At 36.7% G+C, this 24,873-nt stretch overlaps 1 protein-coding gene across 1 annotated transcript in view; it reads right to left on the bottom strand.

The window, feature by feature from the left end:
* The window catches only part of slc1a7b (solute carrier family 1 member 7b), a 58,699-nt gene extending 40,817 nt beyond the window's left edge, over nt 1–17,882 (bottom strand). The window contains exons 1-2 of the mRNA XM_081386787.1: nt 17,526–17,882; nt 1,022–1,101 (exon numbers count right to left, since the gene is read on the bottom strand). Coding sequence (XP_081242913.1) covers nt 1,022–1,101; nt 17,526–17,666 — 221 coding nt within the window. The 5' untranslated portion in view covers nt 17,667–17,882. The remainder of the gene's footprint in view (nt 1–1,021; nt 1,102–17,525) is intronic.
* Nucleotides 17,883–24,873: the final 6,991 nt, after the last annotated feature.

Below are 24,873 nucleotides of genomic sequence, written 5' to 3'. Positions count from 1 at the left end.
TATGGGTTATTGAATTTTTAATAATGAAAATGTGTGTGAAATCAATGTGAATTTGTGAAATCAATGTGAATTTGTGAATTCAATGTGAATTTGTGAATTTCAAAAACATTTGTCACTATTTTACTTCCATAGTTTAGCTTCCGAAATACGTTATAAGAGGTAGACCAACAGACTGGGCCATCTGGCCAATCAGAGCAGAGTAGCTCTTGGAAAGGAGGGATTTACAGAGACTGATTAATCTGATGAGAATCATTTAAAAATATGGTGATGTACAATGTATATTATGAGAAAATTAAGCTGTTTTTTTATTATTATTTTTTACCTTTGATGCATGTAAACCTGTTGTAGGAGACTCCAAAACAAAATTGGGAACCTTTAAAATGGCATTATAGGGCCAGCAGATGAACCCACCTAAGCCAGCTTGGACAGTAAAGACTTTTATAGCATCACAAAAAAATTATATTTAAAATTAATGCTGTTCTTTCGAACTTTTGAACTTGTTTCTATAAAATATGAAACTGTTTTCAGAAATGTTTCTTGAACTGCAAATCAGCATATTAGAATGATTTCTGAAGGATCATGTGAGACTGAACCCTGGAGTAATGATGCTTGAAAATTCAGCTTTGCATCACAGGAATAAATGACATTTTAAAATATATTCAGATAGCAAACCAATATTAGAAATTCTAATAATATTTCAGAATATTAGTGTTTTTACAGTATTTTTGATCAAATAAATGCAGCCTTGGTGAGCAGAAGAGAATTTTTACAAAAACATAAAAAAATAATACCAAACCCAAACTTTTGAACAGTTTGAACCCGATCTCACGGCAGTTCATACGAATTTTACAAGGTGGCTATTTCGTACAAATTCATATGACCTCACTCGTATGAATTCATACGAATTGGTCGTGAGATAGCGTTTGATTAAAACACATTAAGATGGTTTTTAAAACGGGAACTGGAGCTCTACAGACATAAAATCAGCTTGTTATCCATAGTGATCATTATGAAGTCTTACCTGGACACGACCAGAGGCAAAATCAACATCTTCAACATCCTCATCAGCAGCTCTCCAGGGAACTGGAAGTATTTCACTTCCTGGAGGAGAAAAATTAAAACAAAACAAAAAACAGACCTGTTACAACCAGTTCAAAAAGGCAGAAAACGCTGAGAATCAACATGTGAGAGAATTATTGATATGCTATGGTGGAATTGGCCTTTGTGCTTTTTTCCCAGTGTTCAGCTTTAAAGTTGCATGCAAGTGCTGTTCAGTGATCAGGGCTTGTTTCAAGATTATCAGGTTTTGCTTTCATACTGTAGGAATGAAATGGCCATCAGACATCATGTTTAAGTTTTGACATTTAATATTTCCAAAAAAACCTCCAAAGACAATGAGGTTCTGACCCACAATTATGCCTCTATTGTTTAACTTCAGGCAGAAAACAGCTGGAATCAGCAGATCTTACTGAGTTGCCTAAACGCTTCTCTTTATTGGCACTCGGCAGTGACCGCAGTCCAAAACTGAAGAAACTGCCCAGTGATAATGCCCAAATCTCTCTCTCGCTCTCTCTTTGGTTGGATGTTTGGCCTGTGGTCAGGGCTCTGAGAAAGCCTCTTTGCTGTAAGCTATGTCTGTTTTGTGGTCTGCTATGAGAGCAGAGGACTGCCAGAGCGGAGAAATTAATCCATCTTAAAACGGCAGAGCGGCTCTCTGCTCACAAACACACAAATATGAAAGTAAGATAGCTATACTGTTCAAAAGTTTGGGGTTGGTAAGGTTTTTGTTTTGCTTTTGAAAGAAGTCTCTTCTGCTCAGCAAGGCTGCTTTATTTGATCAAAAATACAGAAAAACAGTAATATTGTAAAAATGTAAAATAACAATTTGAAAATATTTTAAAGTGTAATTGTGGCGAGGGGGGCATGGTTCAGCGAGGTCTGCGATGGGAGAGAGAGTTGGGAGATGAGCGGTAAGTAAGAAGGTCAAGTGCAAATGACAAACACCTGTGTCTTGTTGCAGCAATTGGCATGGAGAGACCGGATATAAGCTGCTGGGAAACAGTGAGCAAGGAGAGAGCTCGTGCTGTGACCGCCAATGAGAGCTGGAAAGCAACAACTATTGATGACTATCACTGAGCACTTCTATTTACAGTGGACGGGAGTTTGGTTGTGTTCCTTTTCGTTTCAAATAAACAGCACAAGTCTTAGTCTCCTTCCTTCCTTCCTTCCTTCCTCTGAACATTGTTACACTGGTGCCGAAACCAAGGACACACAACCATCTGGTCCTCTGCCAGTTTAATACTAGTTGGATGGCCAGGTCCAGCTACTGAGCCATCACGGTCCCCCTCCCCAATGTCTAGTAACCTGAAGCGCTGCTGCTCTGGCCTGAGGCCGACGCGCTGAAGAATGGCTCGTTTTAGGTCTTCGTAGACCAGGAGGTTCTGGACCGGTAGTTGCTGTGCTGCTATTTGCGCCTCCCCCGACAGCAGGGGATGAAGCGTACCGGCCAGTGGGTTTACTTTGGGGCCACTCACATGCCCCTGCAGCAGTCCTCTCGAAGAGGTCCAGAAACGCCAACGGGTCGTCCTGGGGACCAATCTTCATGAGGCGTAGAGGGATTAACTGCAGTGCGTCTGGACAAGGGCCTGGAAATGGCGTGCCTGATCCTCCCTCATGTCCACCAGCGCCTGCTGTTGCTCTTGATAGAGTCTCGCAAGCGAACGGATGACATACGTAAATGGCAAACCTGACGGGGTTTGCATGACAGTGGCGACGTTCTTCTTCCTTCCCGGCTTTCGGCACCAATGTAACAATGTTCAGAGGAAAAAAGGAAGAAGACAGGGTCGGCTTACTGAGACTCGTAGGGCCCTTTCATACACCCGGCGCAAGCGCGACGCAAGTGTCTTTTGCTCATTTCAACCCAACGCAGTTATTATTTGCATGTCCTGCGCCACGTTGTTTAAATAGCAAATGCATTTGCATCCATTTGTGCGCCCATGGTCGTGCTGGTCTGAAAACGAGGTGTGTTCAGGCGTATTGTTGGACCAATGCTATTTTGAGGCAACTGAAATGCACCATTGACCAACTGAAACCTGGTCTAAAGTCAATGGCGCAATACATATTTTTTTGTTATTTAAAGAGCACATTAGTAATGTGCACCTATAGGCGGGTCCACAACGCGCATACACTCTGCTGCAGCAACACACAAATATTAAAAGTAAAAGGATTACAATATAAAAGATTATTATTGTGTACATAAAGATATGGTGGAATCCGGCTTGTCCCGTAGATGGTCTGCTTGCTCGCTTTAAATTGCAGAAGTGAATTCGGACAAGCCCTAAATGCACTTGTGCCCTGCGTTTCAAATAGAGCCCACGCTTTTAATTTTAAACTGAAAGCAACACAACCAAACTCGCGATCTCTGCGCTCTCAACAGAAGTTCTCATTGACAGTCATTAAATAGTTCATGCTTTCCAGCTCTCATCAGCGGTCACAGCACAAGCTCTCAGATTGGTCTCTCTCCCCGCTCACCGTTTCCCAGCAGCTTATATCCGGTCTCTCCACACCAATTATTAAAACAAGACACAGGTGTTTGTCATTTTCACTTGACCTTCTTACTCGCTCGTCTCCCAACTCTCTCTCCCGTTGCAGACCTCGCTGAACCACGCCCCAGTAATTTATTCCTGTGATCAAAGCTGAATTTTAGCATCATCACTCTAGTCTTCAGTCACATGATCATTCAGAAATCATTCTTATATGCTGATTTGCTGCTAAAGAAACATTTGTTTATTATCAATGTTGAAAACAGTTGTGCTGCTTAATATCTTTGTGGGAACAGTGATAAAGAGCAGCATTTATTTGAAATAGACATCTTTATTCTGACTTTTGATCACAAACAAAAAGTGTGCTTTAGTGTTGTTTAAAATAAATGTATTGCTCTGACATTTTGATCTAATGCAATTACATTCAAATACTTTACGTTTTTCAATTTAAAAAAAAGATGTTCTCTTTCTACCTGCATGGATTGGATCACTTTAATTATAGTGGGAGCCACTTCCATCCGCAAGTCTTGATGAAGGACGAGGATGAACATGTATTTTCTCCTCATATCGCAAGATACACAGATCCATAATTTACAATGGAGCAATGATTGCCAATCCATTATTTCTTTAAGAACATCCAATGCTTTGTTTTTGAATGCTCAGTTTTTGTGGCGGAATTATAGCATGCCTTTGTTCCTACACTCTGAGAGGAACTCCAAAGCAGTTTTTTTTAAATTACCCATTGATTTGTGCATAAGTGGCTCATCTGTGTACGATTGCAGAGGCCATATGGCACGCTTGTTCTCCTAAAGCGTGACAAGGTACATCATGCATCTTTTTAATGGTTAAACAATGAAGGGGCGATATACAACAGTACAAAAGATTTTAAAATTGTGTTTAAATGGTACAAACTGCCTTGAGTTATTTACACATTGGAGAGACTGAAAACAAGAAAACAAGAACATTGAATTATATATTGAAAATGCAGAGTGGGATATTTTCCAAACAAGTCAAGATGAGGAGTTAGTTACAGTCCCCGGAAACTCTTTACAAAAAGGTTTCATTTGTTAACTTTAGATAACTAACAGTGAAAAGCACTTCTAACGCATTTATTATTCTTAGTTAAAGGTGCAGTGGGCGAATTCTGAGAAATGCTGTTGAAAATTGATCAGACCGAGCACCAGAACACACTTGTAGCCAATCAGCAGTAAGGGGTGTGTCCACTCATGAGGGGGGAGGTGCCTGCGTTGCATGGTGTATTGGTTAATTTGGGGGTGGGGCTATGAAGATTGGGATGTGATCTTTTTGGGTAGGGGCGTGTTTGTTTTGGCGATATCAACAGATATCAACAATATTTCTCAGAAATTGCTTTAATGTTAATCTCGATTATTAGAATCAAAAGTTGTATCTGTTAATATTATTTAATGAACCTGAGCTATGAGCTAACAAATGAGCAGTTACATTTTTAATTTACATTAATAAATGCTAAATAAAATACCATTTCTTTACAACATTTAAAATTGATTACATTAAAAGATTAATAGTAAATACTGTAACAAATGTATTGCTCATTGTTACTTAGTATTAGTTAATGCATAAAAGTTTATTTGGACAGTTTTCACTTTAGAAATGAAAGGTAATAACAAAGAGTTCCCATTAACCTTATTGTTATTACCTTTCATTTCTAAAATGAAAAAAGTCCAAATAAACTTTTAGGAGTAATTCAAAACATAACAAGAATAGTATTTACATCATCTTGCACTTACATGCAGATGTTTGTCCAATCAAATGCTCTCTGGAAAGATTATGCTTCTCCACCTAATGCTGTTAAGCAAACTAAAAGATTATGACTATTTTAAAAAGAGGGACAAGTACTTAAAGATATTATCTGGTTTCAAAATAAGAATAAAAAATGCACTGATTTTATTTGTTATTATGGATATTCTTATCGTTTGGCTTCTCCATCTAGAACGGGATGTTTACAAGCAAAACAAGAACAAGTCCTTCTAGCAGTCTGCTGTGCTCTAAAAGCCACTCCATAGTATTAGAGTACAAGGTTTCTTTGTTTGACTCTAAAAAGCAATTTAAGTGCTTTAGTGACCTTGCTGAGCGGAACATATTAGTATATTAGTTTTTTAAGAGCAAAAACTCAAGAGGCTGTACACTGAACACCTAAACCCTCACTGAAGAGCTTTCCGAGATCTCAGAATAAGAACCCTTTGGGGCACTTTGTATATTTTTAATGAAACTGTTTATATATTGTTGTATATATAACTGATATGTTAAATATTTTTAATGTGTTAATCTATACTGTTTTCTGAGTTAAAGACAAATTTCCCTACCTGGGACTATAAAGTATAACCTAATCTAACCTAACTAACCTTGTGAGATAGCCTTCACAATGTCCAATTTATGGAAAGTAATGTGTTACGTTACGTTTGTGTAACTTTTTCTTATCTGGGCTGGGCTTGCTTGTTTGTTTTTCAATAACAAAAAAGCTATTCAAATGTAAAGGCCCTTTTACACCATAAGTGAAATGAATAAGCCTCAGGCTGAAGGAAAGGCAAATTCACATCTGTACAGTAGAGGCAATTCACATCTGTACAACTCAGACAAGAAAGTTCAGCGCTCTTCAACAATAAAAACAAAAAATAAAACACGAATGGGATATTTATCTACAGTCATTTTTGCTTATTAGTGTGGTCGAATTGGATCATCGAAGGTCAGCAGCAAAGAGATTGCTTACTAAAGTGAGATTAAATGCATACATTTTATTTGTGCTATTTAGCATATTTAATTTGAGCAGGTTTGTGTAATATTCTGAGTTTGCATTTCACTGTTTTTATTTATTTTGAGGAATACTGAATCTGTTTTTGTGCAAGTGAGATGAGTAAATGCATGCTCACATTTAGTCTAGAACTAAGTAACTTGCATTGCTTATTTGAAAAATGCGTTACTTTATTAGTTACTAGGGAAAAAAGCATTTTTACTTGTAATGTGTTACCCCCAATACTGACTCCCAGTAGGGAATCATAAAGTAGGCCTGTTTCACTGTTCTGGTTCCTGCACCTCTTAACAATTCTGGTGCATCAATGAAACAAATGTATTAAATAAAATTAATTAGACTTTTTTAGAAGTCATAAATGCAATCCAATAATTAGCCTTATAGCTATATATTATTAACAACGACATGTGCAAACTGATTCTATTCATTTATTTTTATTGAAAAAAAAAATACTTACGAAACTCATTATGTGCATCTTTAGCTACACATTGTGATACAAACAAACAGTGATCAACTACACTGATTTAAGTGTCACAGTTTGACTCATTTAAAGAACTGCAGTTGCTGCGCGCTGTAAGCTCTGTGATCCATTAACCTGCTCGTAAGAGTCGTACTACACTCATCACAAGAAGAGGCATTCGTTTTGGAATCGCACACTGGTCACGCTGTGTAGATTCAGTGGCAGTTTTGCGACACTGCATCATTTGGAGAATGCACATACATTATGAGAAGAGAATTGATGTCAAACGAACTTGTCAACACCAAAAGCTCTGGTATGAAAGCATCCAATTACAACAAAATTCTTTGTAACATCTGACACTGTCATTTATTGCAGTATTCGAAGCATTTCATTAACTCAAAACATTTTGTCAGGCAAATCAAATTCCATCCATTTATCCATCCATCTATCCATCCATCCATCCATCCATCCATCCATCCGGTATTTCAAATCCATCCCCTGTGTCTATCTATCCATCCCTCCATCCAGCATTTCAAATCCATCCATTCACTGTATCCTTCCACTCCATCCATCCATCCATCCATCCATCCATCCATCCATCCATCCATCCATCCATCCATCCATCCATCCATCCATCCATCCAATCCATCCAACCAGCATTTCAAATCCATCCATCTAATCTATCTATCTATCTATCTATCTATCTATCTATCTATCTATCTATCTATCTATCTATCTATCTATCTATCTATCTATCTATCTATCTATCTATCTATCTATCTATCTATCTATCTATCTATCTGTCCGTCCGTCCGTCCGTCCGTCCATCCATCCATCCATCCATCCATCCATCCATCCATCCACCAAGCATTTCAAATCCATCCATCCACTGTATCCATCCATTCACTGTATCCTTCCACTATATCCATCCATCCACTGCATCCATCCATCCATCCATCCATCCATCCATCCATCCATCCATCCAGCCAGCCAGCCAGCCAGCATTTCAAATTCATCCATCCACTGCATCCATCCATCATCCATCCATCCATCCAGGGCTGCAAGATTAATCATGATGACAATCTGCTTCTTTCAATTAATTGAAAATAATCGTCTCGATATTGTCTCACTGGTTATTTGCCGGGACCGGGCAGCAGTTCTCTTGCCAAGAAAAGTCTTTATTCTTATATGTCAGGAGAGAAACTAGAAAAGGTGTTGTATTCATGCCAGGCTTCTGTTTCCGTGTTTCTCTGAGTCAGTACAGTAACATTGAGCTTATATACATCACCGAATGACTTTCAACTTCCTTGTAAGGTAGAAAAACATGTTGCTTAGGCTTTAAAAATGGAATGTATATGTCATGCAAACACATGGCACAGTCTTCTTTCTATATTAATAATCTATCCTTGGTGTATACATTCATGGGACATTTGCATTTTGCATCAGTGGAAACATCTCTGCTCAGTGAACATGTTACACACACCTCTAAGCAAAATATAGCTTTCCCCCTGTCTGACATGTGATCCTCACATGGATTCATGCTATCTATAGTATGCACATGCATTCAAATACATGCGTTTAAAACTCCATAAGATATTACAACTGATTATGAATATTAATGCAGAATAATAATACAGATACATATATTATATTAAAAGATGAAATTTTAGTCTTCAATGACAATATAACCGGAGATGGTTTTGGTCTTCGTTACATTGTCATTTTCTGCTCAACATTTGTGGCACTTTGCAACAACACAAGCTTGTGTCTGCAGCAACTTTCTGCATGTTTCCTATAACAACGTCTGACGTTTACGTTTTACTTGAGAGAGGAAGTCCACATGAAATCCTATCCGATCAGAGCAGCCAGACTTTTTGAATAGGTTTTCAAACCACATAAGAATGTAGCTCGAAACTAATTAGTAAAAATCACATTTCATCAGATATACACAAAAATTGTATTTGGACTGACAGTCTGAATGTAGCCATGTGATTTGTAATAAGCCCAAATATGAATTTCGACTGTACTGTTTTTTTTTGTTGTTGAAAAGGGAGAGTGTACATTAATCAACATTCGTGAATTATGTACCCAAATTAGCCCGAAGGCTAGTTTTCATCCGTAGTCCCTTTGCCAGATGTTATTAGGCCTAAAACTAGAGAAAAGGGTCAAACATTACAACAATAATAGAACTAGAACTTGTAAACAACTCTGTAAAATATGATTAAACATATTATTCAAAATATACACAATAAAAAAGAAAGATAAAAAAAGACATTGTTATGAGTTAAATATTAGTAATTATAATGAAATGTGTGATCATGGATGGTAAATAAATGCCCTTATGCAACAGAAAGTAATTTTGAATGATTGGAATTAAGTACAGAACTAAGAACTATCGTGCAGCCTGATTCATCTATTGGGGGATTTGGATGCCAAAAAGTTTTAGTCAATAAAAAAGTACATTATATAGTCAACATATCACTCTATAAAAAATACTAACATCTTGGTGAACACTCTAATTTCAGAAGTACAAACATCACAAAGTTTTCCGATCAAGTTCTTCCTCAAGACCCCGGGTCACCTGCTTGAATCCTGCCATCTAGTGGAACAAACCCACTGATTTCTCATGAGATGAGAAGAGCAGCTGTTAATCAGGTAATATTGTTCCTGAAGCAAAGAATGGATTTCTTCACATAAAGAACCTTGAAGTGGACTAGTTCTCACACAATTGATCTCCATCTGATTGCACACAATAGCACTGCATGAAGAACAGACTGAATTCTAAATTGAAGACTTAAATAGTCTGTTTTTCACACAAAATTATGGTATGACTTTGGATAAATAAGATCATTTTTGGAGCTTGATGGACATGGTCACTATCTGTCACTATGGAAATGAGCAGTATGCATTCTGTGCTATGTAGTACAACCTTCTATACCTGTGTGCATGTACAGCATACTCACATTAATGTTCTACAGCAAATCTCGCTTGTGTGATTGGTTCTATCTTCCAAAAATGTCCAGCTCTAATCTGCTAAATGGCACGAAGATATTAAAAGGCATGAACTAAACTAAAAGGCATGAAGATATTAAGATATTACAAACAACATCATGATTTTCTGTAATGCGGCTTTAAATAAATTTGATTTGACTTAATGTGGCCAATAAAGTCGGCTCAAGAAAATGAAACCCCTCAGATTTGTTTAAAAAGGAGATATATGAGTATTCAAATATCCTGCAGCCTTGTGGAGGTGTGATGATGTCCATACTTTATCTAAGGTGATGCCCTCAGGATAAGCAATAAATCACCCATAATCAAACTTCTGTCATCATTTACTGACCTCAAACCCATATAACTTTCTTTCTTTCTTTACAATACAGTGAAAATAGACACCATTACCGTTTGTCCAGCTCCAAAAGCCACTATAAATGAGTTCATAAGACTTGTGGGATATCTTTCAAGCTTTCTAAGGCCATACAATAGCTTTACGTGAGGAACACCCCAAAATGTAATTTGCTATTGACTGAAATCTTACCTTCCACCATTGCTCTCAGTCTCAATTCTCCCTGACATTTAGACCTGACACAATGTCTTAAATGTCTCACTCAAGGGCACAAATGAATCACAGCATCATCTCTTTTGGGAACAGTTTGTTTGACACTTAGAACCTTCCAAACCTCTTGCTGGCTTAACTGAATGTGTGAGATACTCCCGAACTCCCGATATACTGACTTCATGAACCGGAGCATCATGGATTCTGAATCCATGATCCATCTGCTAAAGGATTCATTTTATACCAGCATGCTTTAAAAAAAACACAACAAAAGCCTAATGAGCTTCAGTGTGAGCTTGTATTTCTACTCACGTCCAGCTGGTTTGACACTGAGATACGAGTCCGGCCCCAGAAAGCATACAGTAGGTCATAAAAAAGAAGTGTGCTTAGTTGAATTTAGTGTGGGCTTGTAGAGTACTGCAAATCTTAAAAGTATATATTTATATATATTAAAACTGTACTTGCAGACAATATAATATTCATGAAATTAAAGGACACTTAAGTGTACTTAAAGTGAGTCCACTTTCATGACTAACCCTCTTACACTTTTAAAAAGGGCACTTCTAATAATGTCACATTTTTACTTTAAGTGTATTTTAAATAATTGTTTTAATAATCTGTTGTGCATTAAAAATACACATTTTGATGTTGACTAACCTACTAAAGCACATAAGATTTAGTTTATAGATTATAATTTGAACTGTAATGTGTTATTCTAAATTACATTTAAAGCTAATATATTTTAAATGTACTAAATTGCAATTTCATCATTACAAATGTGTATTTACAAATATATTAAAAAGCATGACACAAGTTTCAGTAGAACACATTAACCATTACAAAAACAATACATGTAATTTTATTACATATAAAGATGTTCTACTTAAGTGGGTTAAAACACTCTTAAGTTCAAATAACTGCATTTGAAATAAATGTAACTATAGTTCATGTAATTACAAACAACATGCAATTAAGTGTCAAAAACATTACATTCATTTCATGCTTAAGTATATTCTTTTAAAGCAATTGTTTTCATAAGTACTATTTTTAAACTTCTACTTTTTTATAGAGGAATACAAATGGGGATAATTTACTTGAACTGTTTATTCAACTTAAAATTTTCCTTGGTTTTAGCCAGCTTTTGCAGAATGATGAAGTCTATATATACTGTATATGCACATTTTCTGTGATCATCTGTGACTATATCAATCTCAAAGCATTCAGACTTTCTCAATGCCACTATTCAGCATGTGCATGCTGTGTCTTCTTGTCTCTTGTTCACTGCTGCTATAATCACACACGGCACGGCAAACACAGGAGTTGTCTCGCATCCGAAAGAAAATGAACAAATGCTGCTGTTCAAATTACACGAACTGCATGCACTATAAAGGTTCTTTGGATTTTTTTGGGGGGATGAAAAAGCCTCTTCTTTAAAGTGTCTGTAAGTGTTTCGTCTCCCATTTGCTTTGCCAAAAACACGATAAACACAGCCTTTCAAACTAATGTGAAGCATGACTGACGGCCACCTCTTCACGGCCCACAGCACCTTTTCCGTGCCAGCGCTGAGATTATGTGGAGGCATTACATTGCTATCACTAAGCTTTACACACAAACACAGAGCACCACTCAGACCAGCGCTCTCCACAATGCAAACAACAAAAGAGATTCTGAATTGTGAGAAAGCTTTCTGAAATCAGCTTGGAAATCTTTCTAGGAGAAGCACTTTGACAGCAGGGTTTTACATTGATCAAAAAGCATGTCAAAGTTGGTTGTGCATAAAAATTGTATTGGGGAAAAAAACACGTCCAACAATGGCTATGAGAAGGAAAAAAAGTCGAACATCAAAATAGTTTTTATTATCCCGCAGGAAAAAATTGTTTGATCGCTTTACAAGATGATTTAAAAATACATCATATATAAATACATGGGCATATAAACTGATAAATTCTTACATATTTTCATGATAACAAGCACACACTCCATATTGCAAATTTTAAAAGTATGTGAGTGTATTTGCTTAGCTACACTTTAAAGTCACCATGAAATCAAAATTGACAATTCTTATTTTTTATGCTATATTTTAGTATTTATTATAAGTGACTTATCTGTGCACATTATTATTATTTTTAATTCATGTGCCTCTTAAATTAAAATAACTTCCCCTCCCTTTGCAGCGACATCTCTTCTCTGAAGATGAGGGCGGGGCAACCTGTCACTCACATGAGGTCCACCAATAGCAAACCACAACCATCCAATCAATTCCACAAGCCCCGCCCTAAATTTGTTCTTGTTCGAGAAGCTGTTTCACTCGGATATACAGTTGTAATCGAAACCCTATTGCGAATATGGTTTATTGGCAAAATCTTCCGACTTTCAGCTGTTTGCAATGAACAAATCAAACAAAAGTAATTAAAATAGCTCAACACAACAAATGTTTCGAGTGGTTTCCCCAAATTCAACAGAAAATGCAACTTTTAATGACTTCTGCAGTCTCAAAATTATTTAACCCCTTCATGGCAGGCACCTTTAGTAGTTAGTAGAACACCCGTTTGCAGTTATGACCTACTGCAAACGAGATAAATAGCCAGACACCAGCTTCTGACAGCGTTTCTGACGAATCTTCATGAGCAATGTCCTCCAGTTCAGTAATATTCTTAGGTTTGCGTGCTGCAACCGCCGCCTTCAAATCTCACTAGAGATTTTCTATGGGGTTCAAGTCAGGTGACTGTGATGACCAAAGTAGAATCTTCCAGGACTACTTCTGCAACCAAGCCTTGGTGGAATCTGAGGTATATGCTTGGGATCATTGTCCTGTTGGAAGGTCAAATGACGCCCAAGCTTCAGCTTCCTCACTGACGGCATGATGTTTTCTTCTAGGATTTCCTGATACTTCAATAAATCCATGTGCCAGAGGATGCAAAGCAGCCCCAGAACATCACTGAGCCACACCATGCTGAACTGTAGACAGTGTTATTTTCAGCATATGCTTCATTCTTCTTCCTCCAGATATGCCGCTGATCCAGAGGGCCGAAAAGTTCCAGATTTGTTTCATTGCTCCACAGACCAGAATCCCAAAACATCTGTGGCTGTGTTCTCTTTTGGTGTTCTAGCATGGAAACCACATGCGTTTAGTACACGCCTTACTGTGCAGCTGAAACATCAGTGCCTGTTGCCATCAAGTCTTGTTGCAGATCTTTTGCAGTCACTCGAGGGTTTTTCTGAACCTGCCTTCTCAGAAATCTGGTTGCAGCCGTTGATAGCTTCCTTTTTCTTCCCCATGCAGGTAGTGTAACCACTGTTCCTTTAACTTTGTACTTGCAAACTATGCATCCAACGGTGTCTCTAGGAACATTTAGTGTCTTCTCTATCTTTTTGTATCCTGTTCCTTGTTTGTGAAGGGCGATGATATCGTCACTTAATTTTTTTGCACCATTATTTGGACCGTAGCCACATTTCTAACATGCAGTCAAACGTGACACTCAACAAACCTAGCCAGTTCAGATATTTAATGTGTTCTATCTCAAGCACATCTGGTGAAACTAATGAAGCCCTTGATTAGTTGCATCATGTGTTTGACACAACACTTGTTTTGCAGATTTGTGCTGTTGTGAGGGATTCTGTTCAGGACATTGAATAATTTTGAGACGGCAGAAGTCCTTAAAAGTTGCATTTTCAGTTGAATTTGGGGAAACCACTTGAAACATTTGTTGTGTTGAGCTATTTCAATTACTTTAGTTTGATTTGTTCATTGCAAACATCTGAAAGTCTGTAAATTTTGCCAATAAATCTGAACCTTTGAAATCGAGGTTCAATAATATCGATTACAACTGTATGTCACAATAGAGAAGAAAAGACTATCACAACTGCTGACTTGATAGTTTTAAAAAGTTAACAAAATCTGACATCCTTTAAAATTAAATTTAAAAAAGTAAATAAAGCTTTTTGGTGATGTTTATTAATTTGTCCTATAAATTCTCTTTTATGATCTGCAGTTGTAGCTTAGTTTAAACACAATAATATAAAAATTTCTGTTGTAAAATGGCTTGCTAAATGTGTGCGTGTCTGTCTGTCTGTGTGTGTGTGTGTGTGTGTGTGTGTGTGTGTGTGTGACTGGTGCTTTTGGGTTAGTTAAGTCTCTTCTATATCCTCTTATGACTCTCATACATAATTCATGCAAAACCTCCACACATCATAGGCTCTTAACCTGTTTTCTGTTTGCTTTTGCATAGAATTAAATCAATAGAGAGATATAGTTGTACTTAGTGTAGTATTATGTACAATAGTGTATTGTACATACATATCCCATTATATGTTTGAAATAGTGTATTATACTCTATTCATATAAACAGTGCATGAGAGATACTTGTAGAAGCTATTCTCTTCCCATTCCTAAGGGTCTCCTCAAAGGACTGTGTGTGAGAGACAGAGAGATAATAGAGCGGTGTATGAAGTGAGGCAAATATTTGTAGCTGGACTGGAAATGGCCAATAGGAACATATTTTGAGATTTTGGTGCAATGTGATTCTCATGCGTCACAGATTGTGAGAACATGCATTGCATTAATTCACACTACCAGTCAAATGTTTGGAATAATTAACATTTTAATTAAGATTTTTAATGTTTTTGTAAGAACTTTACAAAAACATTAAAACTTACTGCATTTATTTAATTGAAAATACAGTAAAAAACTGTAATATTGGGAAATATTATTATAATTTGAAGAACTGTTTTCTATTTGAAAGCATTTTAAAATGTAATTTAGTACTGTGATGGCAAATATTCTGATTTGGTGCTCAGTTAGTAATTGAAAAGCATGAAAGTTATGCTCATTGTTTCCTGCCATTTTCCAATTTCCATCAAATTGGTCTTGGAGACTCTAAGTAAAGCGAGGAATCTTTTGAAACTAGTTTTTTATTTTATTGTTTTGTTCAGAGTACAGTTAAATCATTCTTTTTTTTCACCTCAGAAATATATCAAGATTGCGTCCAATGATACATTTCTAAATCCACACTAAACAAACTGCAATATGTGCAAAACTCGGCCGCCAGGATATTGACATATGATATTTGATATTGGTCCAGGATATGCGATCATATCACTCCAGTTTTGGAATTCTTACACTGGCTCCCAGTCAGATTCCGAGTTGATTTTAAAATTATGATGTTGACGTATAAAGCATTGCATGGCTTGGCTCCACATTATTTATCTGAATTGTTAAAGTCCTATACCCCAAATCATAGATTGCGATATTCACAATCCAACTTGTTGGCTGTTCCTCATACACGCTTAAGATCTATGAGTGACAGGGCTTTCTCTTCATATGCTCCTGCCCTTTGGAATTCTCTACCTTTTAAACGTCGGGAAGCTGAGAGCTATGACATTTTTAAAGGTTGACTTAAGACATATTTTTTTAAATAAGCATTTGTTTGTTGATGTTACTTTTATTTCTTGAGCTATTTATTGCTTATTTTGTGTATAGTACTTTGAGAAGCTGCTTTTAAAGACGCTTTATAAAATAAAGTTTATTATTATTATAGATGTTGAAAACAGTTTTTAATGAATATTTTGATGCAAACAAATCAGGATTCTTTGATGAATAGAACGTTCAAAAGAACGCCATTTATTTGAAATCGTTTGTAACATTATAAATGTCTTTACTGTCCCTTTAATGATGGGATTTAATGCTTCAATTTAATTTAATTAATTCTTGTCAATTTAATGCATCCTTGCTGAATGAAAAAAATTATTTCTTTCTTTTTTTCTTTTCTTGGTTTCAACAAAAATATTGAGCAGCACAATGTTTTCAATATTGATAATAATCAGAAATGTTTCTTGAGCAGCAAATCATCATATTAGAATGATTTCTGAAGGATCATGTGACATTTTACAATATATTAAAATAGAAAACAGCTATTTTAAAATGGTAATAATATTTCCCAGTATTACTGTTTGCACTGTACTCTCTTAGAACCATTAAAAAAATGTAATTATTCCAAACTTTTGACCAGTAGTGTACATGAATTAGATTGCCATGTTCCTGTAGCTCAACTTATCAAGCTTAACACTAGCAACACCAAGATCATGGGTTCAGTTTTCAGTGAATGCATGTACTGACAAAACATTGCTCTGGATAAAAGCATTTGCCAAATACATAAATGCATGTAACATTTTCTTTCTTTCTTTTATAGGTTCAAACTGGGTTTCTCTTGCAAAATAAGCCTTTTTTTTTTAAAGAGCCCATTCCAATTTAGCTGAAACAGCCGATAGCATCACCGACCTGCTTTAAACGCTGCGAGGTTAAGCAGTATTTGCTTAATGTACAATTACTAAGAGCATTTGTATGATTGGACAGTAATCCCCGGCCGTCACAGCAAATGGCCTCTGGAGGTTTTATTTTTAGGCGTATTTGAGAATCATAACGGAGGTTTTAGTCAAAGCGACCAACGTGAAATGGAGGGAAAAAATGCCACGTTTTGTTTGCTGTTCATTCAGTCACTGTAGTTTTAATCTAGTGAAAAACTATGACTTTCCTCAGTATTTTATTTTATTTTCCATTACAAACATCTAAACATTCTTAAATCAAGATAAATTTACTTGGGGAGCAAAATTACTTCAGATATGAAGTCTTACATTCTGAAAAAAATTATAAAAATGAAGCAAATTTATGCTTAAGACAAAATATATCTGCCAGTCAGATAAGCAAAAATAATCTTGCTTCCTTTTGAAGTTAATTTTTTTCTGCCACCTGTTAGCAGATTTTGCTTCTTGTTTTAAGCATGAACTAATTTTTTCAAGTAAATGTGTCTTGATTTAATAATGTTTAGATATTTGTATTGTACAACAAGAAATATATATATTTTTTTGCCTTTATCCTAATATGACTTGAGATTTCAACCAGTTCAATCGATAAATGAGATGTGAACGTAACCAAATTATTCAAGACTGGGGTGGACCAAAAGCAATAGTTTAATAGTAAAACCCATACTGATCAAACAATAACCATTAAAAAAAACCTGATTTTAGCCTTCTACTGGAAAGTCATCTAAAAAAAGGAAACCCACAGGTCATCTGGACCAAATGAGACCAAGTTTGTGACCATACTGACACTATAGACAGGGTTGGAAAGGGTTTTGTGGGAGGTTTTTGGGGAGAATTTTACAGTGCTTTGTTAACAGAATGACTAACCTGCTCCGAGAGGTTCTTGGAGCGCAGGAAGAAGCCGAGAAGACATCCGATAACCACGGCCAACACTGAGAGAATCAGCAGGCCGTTCTGCTTACAAACCCCTTTCACTCGCACCCACACTGCATCCAGTGCCACGGCCATCGTGTGTCCCACGTCCACAAAACACCAGCCACACTAGCAGATCTCCATATATCCACCACCCAGATCCAGATGGGAGAACGACCCGCGGAGATGCACCTTGGACAGAGCGTGAACGAGAAAGATAATTGCAGTTTTGCTCAGAACATGGGTAAAACTCTCATACTCTTTCTTTCTCGTCTCTCGTTCTTCCCTATGCAGCGATTGACTAAGAAGACCATCACACTTTTCAAGCCTCCACTATTTCCAGCCCATTCGGGACGGATCAGCTCCGCCCACCTTCCAGCTCAGCCAATAGGAAGAGAGCAACAGTTGGTGTTGTGCACAGTGCGGGCACCATCAATCCTATTAGCAAAAGCACGCTGTGTAAAGGGGTCTGTGGCCTGGATTACAAACACAAAGCATCAAATGAAGATGAAACTGGCTGGATCTATTTATAAATGACACTGAATGAAGAGAAATGGTCTCATTTATGGGCGTGTGGATGTTTACAGATGCATATCTTTGTGCATTCTTCAGGGGAGAATGGGAGTTTGAGGTTAAAGTGCAACAGTTTTTGAACTGATTCGTAATGACTTCACTTTTATTAGTAGCATAACCATTTAAAGAGCTGAACATGCTATTTGTAACATTGGATATGTAGTTCCAATTCTACAGAAATGTGCATAGCATATTTAAGAAATAGATGTATGATATATGTATGAAATATTGAGTAAATAATCTTGGTAAAGGTCATTGTTAGACATGATGCATGTAAAAAAAAATAAAAATTTGAGTAAAAAGAAATGGTAACACCTTAGTTAAAGGGTCCAATTCTCACTATTGACTAGTTGCTTATTAGAATGCATATTACTAGGATATTGACTATTTATTCTAAGCACATATTTATGCCTTATTCCTACATCCCTTAATCCTACCCAATACCCAAACCTAACAACTACCGTACTAACTATTAATAGGCAATAACTATGAGTTTATTGAGGCAAAAGTCGTAGTTAATAGTTAATAGTGAGAATTGGACCCTAATCTAAAATGTGACCAAAGTTAGGATGCATTAAAGTAATCAAAAGTAACAGTAAAGCCATTTATAATGTTACAAGATTTCTATTTCAAATAAATGCTTTTCTTTTTATTCTATTCTATTCATCAAAGAATCCTGAAAAATCTGCATCTTGGTTTCTTGAGCATCAAATCATCATATTAGCATGATTTCCGAAGGATCATGTGACACTGAAGACTGGAGTAATGATGTTGAAAATTCAGCTTTGATCACAGGAATAAATTACATTTTACAATATATTCAAATAAAAAAAAGTTATTTTAAATTGTAATAATATTTCACAATATTACTATTTTTGCAATTCAGCATTAGTGAGCATAAAATCTTACCAACCCTAAGCTTTTTACTAGTACGTGAATATAAGAAGCAGCAAAATGCCAAACTAAAATAATATATTGTATGAAAAGTGGTGTACACAATCTGCACAGTCAGTGATTTTTTGCACAGGAGATCAGAGAATCACAGGAGCGTTAGATGACATAATCCTGGCACACCACACACATCTCCGCTCCTCATTCACAATTAATCCAGAGCACCGAAGGCTAAGCATTGCACTCCAGCTGTCTTATTCATCAATGATTCTCGAAAGGGGCATAAGCGCTGGGTCAGTCGCTACACAGAACGAACAAATGAAGAGCTTTTAGTGGTAGAATGTGTTTGATAATGTGCCTTTCAGATTCTTCATTTAAACCCGCTGAACCCCTGTGAGTGACAACTCGTATATGAACTAGCCTCTCAATACTCATGATGATGGTACTAATGTGACAGCTAAAGGCGTGCTGTACCTTTGAACTCTATTGCAATGATTCATTGCTAGAAATACATTGTACATACTGTACATTCTGCTTCAAGTCAGACATAATTTGACTTACTCATTTTTTTCCTCTTTGCATTAATGCATTAACTATAGAGCTGGTAAGTCCCGCCTCTTCCGCTAACCCCACTGGACCTCTAGGTTGAAAAATCGTCAATGCAAGTAAATGGGAGAAAATAATTATTTTCTGGTCCCGTTTGAATTGTGCCATGAATGTGAACATATGTTGTCTGTGAATTTTTAATATAATTTTTCGTGTAAAGAATGCTACAATTTAGCGGGTAGAAGTTTGATACGGTTAGACTTTGAGTGAGAGCACTTTGTGGACTACAACTCTTCGCTGCTTTCGACGCGTTTGAAACGTCAACACCACTCGCACACGGACACTAGCTCACGGATCCCGCTAAACATGGCTGTGTCTTTGGTGCACTTCACCACCTTCTTTCAGGGAGAGGACAAAATCGTTGAGGTTGGCGAAAACCACGGGTAAGTCAACTTTATGGGGTGACGTCACATAGGCGACATGTAGTCTTTCTCGTTATGTCTTTTCCACAACTGCTAGCCGAAGAAATACCATATACTGTCAAACTCGTAACATGAAAAATTCTATAAAAAATTCACAGACAACATATGTTCACATTCATGGCACAATTCAAACGGGACCAGAAAATAATTATTTTCTCCCATTCACTTGAATTGACGATTTTTCAACCTAGAGGTCCACTTGGGGTTTTACGGATGGGCGGGACTTACCAGCTCTATAGCATTTTCATAATAAAGGTTTAGTTCACGCAAAAATTTAAATTCCGTCAGTAATTACTCACCCTCATGTTGTTCCAACCCCGTAAGAATTTCGTTCTTCTTCGAAACACAAATGGAAGCTCTTTTTACTAAAATCTGAGAGATTTCTGTACCTCCGTTGACAGCTAACACACTGACGTTTCAAAAGTTCATGAAGATTTCATAAAACTAATCCAACTCAAACATCAGTTATGGTAAACGGAGGCTCAAGCATGTTCACTTGCGAGAACCAATGAAATTCATTCTCGTGTTACGCAGCACGTTTGAGCTTCAGAAAGAACCAGTGAAGTTTGTTCTCACGAGTCGAGCAGGTTCAGTTAAGCTTCTGTTTATGTACGTTGATCAATGTTTATATGTGAATAAAAGTCTAAATTAAATCTGTTCATCATATAATGATGCATCAACCAGCAGTAATATCACCCTGGACACTATACTGTAACAAGCACCGTCCTTTGGAGGAGACATTAAACTGAGGTCATGACTCTCTGTGGTTATTAAAAATCAAACGAAGTCTTTAGATAAAAAAAAAAAAAAAGAGTAGGGTTTAACTCTGGCATCCTGGCCAAATCTGCCCATTGGCCTCCTAATCATCCCGATATACTCATTGGTCTCCTCTCCACCAATATATTATAAAGTGATCGAGTCTCTTCAGAAAAATTTTGACTAAACCACTCAATTCATATGGGTTCGTTTTACAATCTCTTTATGAACTTTTTGAAGCGTCAAATGGCGCTTTTCCACTGCATGGTTCGGCTCACTTAAATTGTACCACCTCGGTTGAGGTTCAGAGCGAGCCGTATCAATACTAAAATGTGACGTGTAAACACCGCAGATCACTGACTGGTCAGAGAGAATCGTCACTACCAGCATCATTGGATTTGCGACACGAGACACCAAACCGAACAAACGTCTTCGTCTTGCAGTGAAAAACATCCACATGCCGAGAATCAAGAACACCATTCCATCGATATGCTCCATTGCTCCTGTGTTATGGATTTGTTTGTGTCGCATTTACGATTAAGTCACAGCAGTACAACGGTGCAACTATACACCGTACAACTATACAACAGGCGGTGCAACTATAACGATCAGTTTATAATCCCACCCACTTTGAAGTGGTACTAAACTGCAATAGAAGAGCAAACCGAGCCAAGCCGAGATGCACCATTCAATGGAAAAGCGCCAAAAGTTGTAGTTGCGTAGGTGTACGCAATATAATATATATATATATATATATATATATATATATATATATATATATATATATATATATATATATATATATTATATTGTTACTTTATATGGCTCAATGCTTAAAAAATGCATGAATTCTTTTTATTTTCAGTTGTTTATTAACAGGAACTTTATTCAATTCAAAACTCTGTCAATATTTACTCACCCGCATTTCAAACCTGCATGACTTTCTTTCATCGGTCGAACACAAAAGGGGTTGTTTGGCAGGATATTCACATTCCTCTTTCCATTCAATGAAAACAGCCATGCTCCACAATATGACATTCTGAAAATGCAAAAAGCTTTTTGGGTTATTGTGTAGTCAATATGATTAGCTTTAAACAAATGGTATGATATTATTAGCTTATTAAGTTCCTCCTTTGTTCTGATCCATAACAAAGGACAGAAAGAGGCAGAAATAAATGCTTAATTAGGTAAATGCTTTGACTGTGTTAACAAATAACAGTGATACACACATATTGAATTAATTTCAGCTCTAATGAATTCTAAAACAAAAACTAAAACAAAAACAAAAAACACGATTTTAACGTGACAAAATTGCTAAATATTGTGTTGATAAAACAGCAAGTCAAACTCCAGCACTATTCTGAATCGTCTGCATTTTTTTCTCAAAAAGTTTCCCAGCATTATGTATTCAATACAAACAGACTGTTGTCTGAAATCTGCATAATGTGGAAGAGGCTGATGTTCTCATTTGACGTAAGGCACAGAGGGAGAGATTTTTAGGTCATTGAGAAAACTCCGATATGAGACTTGTGCGTCATACATTTCAGTCAGAACAGCCGTCAGCGGATGTTTACCAGTAGAGTAATCCGACTCAGTTTGGCCGTCCCACATGCACACACTGAGAGATAGACCTCTTTTTACCTCTACGTGTACCATCCCATGACACCATTACGGACACCTCTTTAATGGCATCTGGGTTTTAGGGCACTCATTGCAATCAGAAAAACATGCAAACAATGCCAGTGTAAATGTGCGTGTGCAAGGTTGCATGTTTGCACATTTGTACAATTGTGTGTTTGGTTTGTCTCGTCATCCCTCACGTCACATGTTTGCCCAGACTCCATGCTCAGTAATCCCACTCTTTTGCCAATATTTCTGCTCAATCTGGTTTCATCAGGTCAGGATTAGCAGAGATTAGTCAAATGCCCAGCCGCTGCCATGCACATTCACTCATTCATTAATAATATTAATGTCTCTGTCATCAGAAGGCAGCACATGACATTTCTCTTGCTGTCTTTTTCAAAAAACCCAACCCTATATTAAACTTTGGTGTTACACTTGTGCACCTGCCATGAATGACATGTATGCTTGTTATGTGAAGGTGTTGTTTTGTAGACTTACATTGAAAGATGGACTCATGTCATATCTAGAGGCTAGAATTGACTTGCAATTGGGCAGTTTCCAGCCTTTTTCCGGAAAACAAATGCCTGGAACACTCTGGCAATTAACTTTTTTTGTCCATAATTTTAAAATTGTGTTGATGACTTGTGTCCAGCTTTTAGTAAATAATATCCATGACAGCAGAACTATCATCTGTCATTCTAGCAGAGAATTTTGAATGATGGACAATGACTCAGAATAAACTGAGCATGCGAGGAGGTTGTTGATCATCAAAGCTAATACTCCAGCTAAGAGGCTTAGTGTGGCCAGAGTGGCGAGTAGGAAACCAATTCTCAAAATTACCTAATTTTTCTCTGGTTCATTTTAACACTATGATAATAACATGTCTAAGGACAACAGAGAGTGACAGGAAACTTGTGATTGTTACATTTCTTTGAATTGCAAAAATCTCCCTTCCAATTCAACATCCTATGGGCGTGGCCAATTCAATGCATTTAGAAATTTGCCCAACCTTGTTGAGCACTACAGCTCAATAGATCAGGAATATATGTATTAACCACTAAGTGTTCTTGTTTTCTTCAGGGAGACTCTTTTTAAGTCATCTGAAAACTGCTTCAACAGTCATCAGGAAAAAATGGCACTGATGTCAATAACAAGGTAGTTTCATCATACACAATCGACAATCCTACCACTTACCTATTGGACATTCACATAGTATAAGCGTATAAAAGATTTCATAAGTTTGAGACTACTTATAGTCCAGGCGATATGTGAAAATGATGTTCACTTTTTCATAAAAGCATGAAACTTGGTACACTTGTACAGTTCGCAGCCATGAACATTTTCAGAAATCGATCCATCGCAAAAACGCCTCGTGGCGGCCATTTTGCTTCCCGCCATAACCAAATTATGTATTTTGTATTATATCTCCTGGACCAAACATGATAACAGAAAATGTGATGTCTACCCCTATGTTTTGATTACATTTGCTTGTCAAATCTCGCGGGAGTTCAACGCGGGATTTGCAAAACGCTTGCTCTTGAAATATGAGTTGGTTTGAATCATGTTTGGTTCAGGAGATATGATACATATGGTATCATTTTTTTTTTTTTTTTTTCATGATACAAAAAAAAAAAAAAAACCTTTTTGGATAGTTTATTTTTAATAATAATTTTTAATTGAGCGAGGGGAGCGTGGGGCACAGCCTAACGCAGGGTTAAATGTAACACGGACCTTTTACATAGTTAGTCAGGGCCAAGCAGGTTGTGTTTCCGCTCTTTTGTAAGTATGATTTTGAACCCTTTAAAATGTGATTCTGAGCTCGTTGTTATTATTACTGTTATTATTAATAATACTAATTTTGCATGCAGCAGCCACAAATATATAATTCAATAGCAATTACAATATTTGATGATTTTATGTATTTATTTATTGCAAAAATGTGCAGCCCTTTCATATATCTCTATCCATGACATTGATTGATCTATAATAGAAGGATGATTGGATGAGGGATGGATGTATGGATATCCACTGTACATCTGATGGATGTTTGTACTGTACATCTATACAGATGTACAGTACAAACAATATCAAACTATACAGATAAAATTGTTCTGAATTATGTGTGTTACCATGAACCCCTCTGTCTGTTACAATTAACCCCGCACTTCTGTCACTTTCAGTGCAACTGTACGAAACTGGTAGGTCCTAGAAGAAAACTTTAGGTGTTCATTTATAGCAGAGATGTATATGTTGCTTTCTGTATAAAAAAAGATTAATCTAACTTAATGATTGTTTTAATAATTGAGCCAAAACCAAAATGTGTTAGATTGTACCCCGCTCTCCCCTACCTTGAATTTTCCAAACGGGATGTGTGGTTCAACATTCCTAGCAACTATTATATATTAGGATTAGGTTTAGGAAACACTACACAA

The sequence above is a fragment of the Scardinius erythrophthalmus genome, assembly GCF_964197995.2.
Source record: "Scardinius erythrophthalmus genome assembly, chromosome: 15".
In the NCBI taxonomy this organism is placed as follows: domain Eukaryota; kingdom Metazoa; phylum Chordata; class Actinopteri; order Cypriniformes; family Leuciscidae; genus Scardinius; species Scardinius erythrophthalmus.
Note: the sequence above shows the minus strand (reverse complement) of the source record. Positions and strands in the feature narration are given on the sequence as shown.